The sequence below is a fragment of the Myotis lucifugus genome, unplaced genomic scaffold (genome assembly GCF_000147115.1).
Source record: "Myotis lucifugus unplaced genomic scaffold, Myoluc2.0 scaffold_2, whole genome shotgun sequence".
NCBI lineage: Eukaryota > Metazoa > Chordata > Mammalia > Chiroptera > Vespertilionidae > Myotis > Myotis lucifugus.
This window is the reverse complement of record NW_005871050.1, coordinates 27,034,972-27,042,882: the sequence shown is the minus strand read 5'-3', so window position 1 is coordinate 27,042,882 and position 7,911 is coordinate 27,034,972. Positions and strand designations below refer to the sequence as shown.

Genomic DNA, 7,911 nt, shown 5'->3' with positions numbered 1-7,911 from the left:
CATTATTTTATTCTAAGATCCATGGCCAAAAACAGTTCAATATAATGAAAATTACCCAAGCTCTGGCAGATGGTTCACCGTTATAATGCTCTGAATGAATTACCAAAATATTGCAACTTCCAAATTCAAGGAAATAGGAAAAGAACATATTTAACATCTGATTGAACAGCAATGTGGTGTGCTGTGTGGACCAATGGGCTTGAAATTAGATGTATGGGTTTGATTTTAAGCTCTGCCACTTACCTTTTTGATCATGGGAAAATTCTTAACACCAGCTTCAGTTCCAGTACCCACTTTTCCCCAGTAGAATAATGAATATGAATGCACTTTGCAAATTATAAGGCTATATGCAACTGTAAAGCAATCCATCAATCAAAAGTTGACAATTTAACAACAGTCCCTTTTAAATCACATACAGTATTCCATATTTCTCCCAATACTGGTTATCCTAATCTATTCCAACACAAAAAACTGAAGGTTACTCTAAGAAGCCTGAGTTTGTCCCCATAAGAGCTCCTTATCAATGACTCAAGTATTTTAGTTCATGTTTGGCAATTAAAAAAATGAAAAGAAAACAAGAGGTCTTGTTTGAGTTTTTATGCATGTTTGATATTCTGCGGTGCTCAATTAAAGTCTTAGTCCTTGTTTAAAGAAGATGTTTTGCTAATAGCCCACATTTTTGCCTTGGAAGTATCACTCTTAGAATGAACACGAATAATGATTGCCAATAACTTCACTTAACTTCAGTTGAATGAATTCCTCTTTAATTGTTATAGGTCAAATACCTCTACAACAAACGACTATCCAATTCTTTTTTGGGGGGGCGGGGGGGAGGTGAATGTTGCCTAAAGTAAGTGACCCATCAATGGTGACTGAGAAATCTCTGCTATCTGGAGAATTTACTCTAGTAATTAATAATAAGTCTAATACAACAAAAACAATGTGCTGCCTGGCTGGCGTGGCTCAGTGGTTGAGTGCTGACCTATGAACCAGGACATCAGGATTCGATTCCCAGTCAGGGCACATGTCTGGGTTGTGGGCTGGATCCCCAGTGTGGGGCGTGCAGGAGGCAAGCTGGTCAGTGATTCTCTCTCATCATTGATGTTTCTATCTCTCTTTCCCTCTCTCTTCCTTTCTGAAATCAATAAAAATATATTAAAAAGAAAACAATGTGCTCTCAGCACCTCTAATTTATGACAAGAGAATTTGGCAGTAGTACACGGAAAAGAAGCTTACACTTCTGTCACGTTAATAACAGTGTCTAAAATGTCAAAAGGTAATTAATACAATTTTTTTCTTGCTTTTGAATACCAAGTGCTATCATAACATTGCTACTTTGGCTGACCAAATCTCTTCATTCCTCCTACAACTGCCCTTATCCACCTATCTCTAGAATGAAAAAATTCAGTAAATTTTTCACCTTAAGTCATTTCAAATTCTATACCAGATGCAGCAATAAAAAGACAAAAATGCACATGTGGGTCAAGAGTTAGACTAAACCATATAAGAAACTATATTCTCTTCCTAAATGCTAATGCTTATAACCCGTGCTTATAAAATGTGAACACTTCACACTTTTAAAATTATTTTATTTATAAATGGTCAAGTCCAGGTTATATTTCTGGGTGTTTCTTTCTAATTGTCTTGAACAAATGGCTTTTAAGTACTTACATACATACTATGTGAGTGTGGGAAATGAGATATATTTTAATTTTATATGACATGAACTAAGCAATCTCACTGACTTATATAGTCTCACTTCATCTAACTTACATTCTAAACAGATTCCAGCTATAAAGATCACAACTGTGAGCAACCATATAAAAGACTTTAAACAACTTTAAATGAAAAGTAGGTTTTGAGAACAGAGAACTTTAATTCAGCTTTGTGTTTCTAAAGTTAAGAACAGTAACAACAATGATAATAGTTGTATAATAATTCATGTACAACACTTACTCTGTGCCAGGCACTATTTTAAGCACTTGCCATAAAATAAAATCACCTTTTGAGAGACATAACTGCTAATAAACACTGTGTCTTTATTCCTTTGTCAGAGAATATATTTTGATTTCTACCATGAAATATAGTTTTAATGTTTGATAGGAAGGTGAAGAGAGAGCAAAAACGGGTGACAATTACTCTATAGCCTTAGTCAAAATGAATCAGAATTAACCAGCCTTCTTAACACTTCACACTCTACCATACAATTTACATTAAAATGGTAGCAAATCAATTCCTGCAGTGAATTCTTTCTTTATATCCTTCCTTTTATATAGCTCAGTTAATTACGCCTTTGAATTATCTTCAGGACCAACCATTTCTGCAAGAAACTAAATCATTAGTTTAAAATGTTGAAAGTTCACTTCACTGTTAATCCAACAACAAAATAAAATATATTGGCGAAGTGCTTTACCAATATATGTGCTTCCACATACATTCTCTTGTTTCAATCTAAGCCCTGTCCTCCCTGTGAAATACAGCCTCCTTGCCGTAGTCACTCAATACAGTTAGGAATTTCCTCAATGAAAAATACATATAGAGAACATTAAATTGTTAACTACAAAATCGATTGAAGTTATTTATAAATCAGTAACTTATGCTAAAATAATGATAATTGAATCTGGATAATCCTTGGAAAGTGAGGGTTTTTTTAAGGGACAAGATTTCACTAATTTTAATCGTTGCTGAAATAAAAAGTGTTGGAAAGTATAGACAAACCTCTGTGAAAACTTGTCCTTTCCAAGATACCATAGGGACACGGGTAGCTTTAAATATGTACATCAATATCACTAAGGGTGTCTTTAGCAGTTAGGCTCAAACAATATCTTGAGACCAATTTTGGGGTGTACCTTTAAAACAGATCTGTTCCTGAAAAGCTGATTATGAATTAAATTATTGGAAATATAATTATATATTTTAAATGCATGGTTTGAGTAGTAGTGATAATCATGTGTGCATTTGTGTTGGGGGAAGGGCTCACAATTTAAAGGAGATCTGAATGGAATCCTTTGGCAAGATAAAGCATCCTTTTGTCCTTTTGATGATCACTCTTTAATGTGTCCATGCCAAAAATGAGTTTTTGTATGGCAAGTTCTCTAAAGCGGGAGGAGAGAAGGGGGGGCAGGGGCAACACCTGCACTAAATAGGAAGCTTGTTAGGTGACTGTTGTGATCAGTCCCCAACTTGTTCTGCCTGATCAAGCACAGTGGGCAGAGTTCCAATCACAAAAGCATTCCAGAAAGCAAGCAAAGCAAAAATCTTCACTAAACTGACTACTGGAATGAAAACTGTTGGGGTCCATCCCTTCCCTTCGTTGGGAAAGAAGCGCATTCTACTAAAGAGGGAAGGCACTTGAGACTATGGAAACATCAATCACCTTCTAAAATCATTTCTTGAGAATATCTCCAGACACGCTGATAACGACACTGCACAATGTACACAGTAGATTTACTCAAAGTCTTATTTTCAACTCTGGCAGCTCCTCCTCTTGCTTATTTCTTCCTTTGGTAAAGGAATCCTTTAAAATTCTTCCATTGTTGCAGGGTAGGCTGCCCCTAAGGTCAGGTCTTCCTCTAGCCTTATCATCTTTCTTTCCTGGATTTCCCAGAAGTCACACCAATGAAGATGTTCTAAATGCTGTTTAAACCTTAGAAACAATATTCATACCCATTATCACGTTGTCACCATACCCTCTTTGGGGAGAGTTACATGAAGAAAATGAGGCACAGGGAAGGGGACTTGCCTGTCACTTCGTGACAGAGAAAAAGAACACTCAGTTTCTGGCAATCTGTCCTGTGTGTAAAAACAAATCAAATCAACAGAAAAACACATTCCACAGCCCAATACTCTCTTCTTTTAGTCACCTGTTGTTTTGGATTATTTATGCTTTGTTCCTTCCAGATATTCATGGTAACAACTGAGATTTAACCTGCTTGGTAAATTACAGCAAACTAACATAAGGATGATTGCTTTTTAAAAAGCAACGTTCAGAGAAGAAAGTCATCCACTTCCAAATGCTAACAGTTGATTATTACTGCTTGATATTCTGTGCTCTTATTAAAATTCCTGCAATTAACAATGGGTACTTATAGAAAAACACCCTTTACTTGTTGATTTGAAAATGAGTTCTTGGGATTCAATCCAAGGTGTCTTATTTGCATAAATCATTAAGTGTTAGGGAAGGATATCTGAAAACACCCTCATGCTACATATCCTTAAGTGATAATCGGTTCTTTCCGGATAAAGAAATGATAATTGGATTAAAACTTACGTTTTTGCAAAGATCACAAGGTATTTCATACATAATTAAATTCTATTTTCTATGCTAAATAGGCAGCAGCTACTGAAATATTAACTCACTTTGGAACTTTAAAGCACTTTACAAATATATTTTTGTTTTGTCGTTGGATTAACACTGAATGAAGTTTCAACAATTTAAACTAATGATTTAGTTTCCCTAACACCTTAGATGTAGTAGTGCATCAATTCATTAAGCACTAACCATGAACTTTAGGGAAATTAATTCTAAAATTACCAACCTCTTTGGGGAGAGTCGAACTATTTGTCCTCAGGTCCGGCGAAGTCCATTCTCACGTATGTGTCTTCCTCATCAGAATCTTCTCGCTCGGGGAGCCTAGGCAACCAGTGGCGAGGTGGTGGCGGGGGAGCAGCAGCTGCAGCAGCAGCCTCACCAGCCCCGTTCTCACCTCTGGCAAGGTCTGCAGATGGGTTTTCGGCTCTAGGGTTGGAGCCACCGACAACGTGGGCACCCCTTACTGCTTCGGCACCAGCAGCGGCACCAGCAGCGTTAGCAACAGGTTGGAACCAGCAGGCAGAGGCAGAGTTAAATCCAGAGGCAGCCTCGAAGCCCGCGGCGGCTGCTCCCATACCGGGGACCGCGGCGAGGGCGGAGGCGGCGGCTAGAGCCCGGCCTACAGCTAAGGTTGGCTCAGAGCCCACAGCGGAGGTCGAGCCTCGGGAGGTGTAGAGGTCTCTCTCCAGGCTGTCGGTAGGGAAAGCCGAGACAGCAGCTCTGGTGGATGCAAAGACACTTTGCGAACGGCTTTGTGGGCTTCTCTCTAGCTCTTCTTCCTGCAGCAGCCTAGCTACAGGTGGTGGTTCTGAGCAGCGGCTAGGGGAGAGAGAAATGTCCATACAGCACTCAGAAAATGGGTCAACCACATAGATTCGACCTGTTTCAGCATCATAGCGAATGGCACGGTCACCAAAAGGCAAGGCTGGTGCCATTGCTGGGTTGAATGTCACTTCAATGTACTCACACTCTTCCTCATTAGCATTGCTACCTGTAGCACTGTTAAGAAGAGGCAGAAGTGGCCTAGTACTGTCCAGAAAGAAGCGGTTGGCACCTGGAATAGCTCTTAAAAGATTTGAGAGGACGTTTGTTGCATTTCGAAATGGCACTCTGAACTCAATATTCATGTAATGAGAAAAGGCTGACTGTCTGGGGTTAGCAATTATGCCCCACGAATGTGGCAGTCCTTGAGTAACGGGGGCTGGCATATTGCTACTTCTTTCAGTGAAGTCAAGGTTGACGTAGTCACTAGAGCTGTCAGCCTCTCTCTGCTCACGTGTGGGCTTTTGTGTTTTTGGCTCGATTTTATTTCCTTTTGTCATAAAAGAAAGTTGGTTAGGTCTCTTAGCCTGGTCCTTGGGGGGCCCATCATCTGAAGGCTTTGAAGGTGAACTCCCATCTCCAGGCTTGGAGACTGACTGGAGGGTAGCTTCAAAGCCCTCAACTGAAGGCTTTGAAGCTGCATATTTGGGGCCCCTGATTGAGGAGGCTTCTTTGTCTAGGCCCTTCCCCAGGAGTTTTCCAGATAACATCGGTACATACTCACTGTGGTCACTCTGTCCCAATGGGGAGCTCCGAAAAGTTTTTGGCAGAGAGAAGTAGGAGCTCCAACTTTTGGAGGAAGAGCCTCCCTGAGGATTTGGGGGTTTTTTTGGAATTGCACCGGCTCCAGGAGCCATAAACATGTAATCACTGTCACTGTCATTGTCCTTAGAGTCATCCTTTTTATCAGGATCAGATGCTTTTGGAGGAATTGGGGCAGGTGGTGGGCTCACTCTGGGAAACATCATCATGTACCCTCTTGAATCTTCAAAAGAGGCTCGGGAGTGATACTTTACTGAAGCAGAAACATTCTGAGGAGCCATTGGCATATAATCACTGGAGCTTTCCAGAGGGGCAGCCACCCCTGGCCTCATTGGCACGTATGGGTCGTCCTCGTCCTCATGAAAAGCTCTGGCTCTGTGAGGACCCCGAGCTGCACCTTCCAGAGTCTCTGTATCTTTGACTTCTTTGCGTTCTTTTGTGGCTGCTCTGTCAGCACAAAAATAAAGTCGGAACCTTCCCCCAGACTTCCCTTTTCCACCAGTTGCTCCTGCTGGCGGAGGCGGAGGTGGAGGTGGTGGGGGTGGAGGCATTTGCTGTTGCTTGCTTTGAATTAACTTGCCAAAGTAGGATCTTTTCTTCAGAGATTTTGCCCACTCACCATTGCCATCGGAATCTTTCCCACTTCCTGAGCCTTTGCCCCCTCCAGAGTTCTTGCCACCACCTGAATTATGGCCATCTCCTGGTCCCTGGCCACTACCTGAGCCGTGCCCACCACTGGCTCCCTGGCTACTGCTGGAACCGTGCCCACCTGCGGGGCTCTGGCCATTTCCTGAGCATTGGTTTCCTCCTGCACCTTGGCCCCCTGAGCCCTGACCACCACTGCATCCCTGGCCACCTCCGGAGCCCTGCCCCCGGCCGGAGCACTGGTTTCCTCCTGAGCTCTGGCTACTGGAGCCTTGGCCACTTGAGCCCTGGCCACCTCCTGAGCCCCAATTGTTCATGGGCATGTAGTCACCTGTGTTTCCTTCCTGACCCGCTTGGCCTTGAGGATTGCCTTCTTCCCCAGAGTTGCCAGAACCGGAACTAGACGCTTCAGAAAACAGGCAAACTCTGTCGCTGGGAGGTTCTGTAGTCTGCCGAGCACGCACCGGGCAGGGTGCTAGGCGTCGAAAAAAGCTGGCCGGCACAGAAATCGTTCTCCTGGACCTGCGCGCTCTGGGCAGGTGCAGTCTTCCTCGCCTGGAGTGGGGCACAGGCTCGCTGGGTGTTACAGAGTGCCTGGTGAGGAGCATCTCGTTTTTTCCATCACCGATGGCCCGGAGGTGGCAAAATTGTTCAAAGCGGGACCTTCTTAGCCAGCCGCCGGGCTCCGGCGGCACCATGTCCAGGTGCCTCCTAGTGGACAGCAGGGTTAACAGGTGGGCCCCGATGCTGATGCTGTAGCTGCGGCAGCGGGCTCGGTATTCGTCTGCACACAAGGCTTTCATCTTCTCCAAAAAGAGCTCATGCATATTTTGGGCCACCACACAGTCATCGACCTGCATCCAGAGCTCCCCTGGACCGATGACGGTGGACCTGCCGACTTCCAAGAAGAAATACTGCTCAGAGTGTCCGCAGCGACGGATGCTCAGGAGCTGGACCACCACGCTGGCCACCTCGGTATTCAGCCTCACAAACACAACCTCCTCGTCGGTAAGACAGAGCCGGAACACGCCGCTCAGCTCTTTTCTATGCCCCAGCCCCCTGGTTTGACTATTACCTGCCACACATCTTTGTAGAACGGTGGCTCCGCAGCGTGGGGGCGGCAAGGGGAACGGGCTCTCCTTCAAGTTCCGCCGGGGGGGCCGCACGGGGGGTTTTTGCCCTGAGGGATAGGGGGGGTTGAGCGGCAAAGAACCAAGCTCCTCTTTGCCCCGATTCGTTTCTCCGCCCCCAAAAAGCAAGGATCTCATCCTGGGGGAAAAAGGCGGATGGAAATGGCGGGACCCTGTGCGGGCGGCCCCCGGGCCCCGGGAAAAAGCATGGGAAACGGGGGGAACCCCCCCCCCGGCGGG

At 44.2% G+C, this 7,911-nt stretch overlaps 1 protein-coding gene across 1 annotated transcript in view; it reads right to left on the bottom strand.

Annotated features, from left to right (window-relative positions):
• Nucleotides 1-4,530: 4,530 nt before the first annotated feature.
• The window catches only part of IRS4 (insulin receptor substrate 4), a 3,782-nt gene continuing 401 nt past the window's right edge, over nucleotides 4,531-7,911 (bottom strand). Inside the window, 3 exon segments of the mRNA XM_023757444.1 lie at nucleotides 4,531-7,601; nucleotides 7,604-7,654; nucleotides 7,657-7,810. Of these exon segments, the coding sequence (XP_023613212.1) occupies nucleotides 4,531-7,601; nucleotides 7,604-7,654; nucleotides 7,657-7,810 (3,276 nt within the window).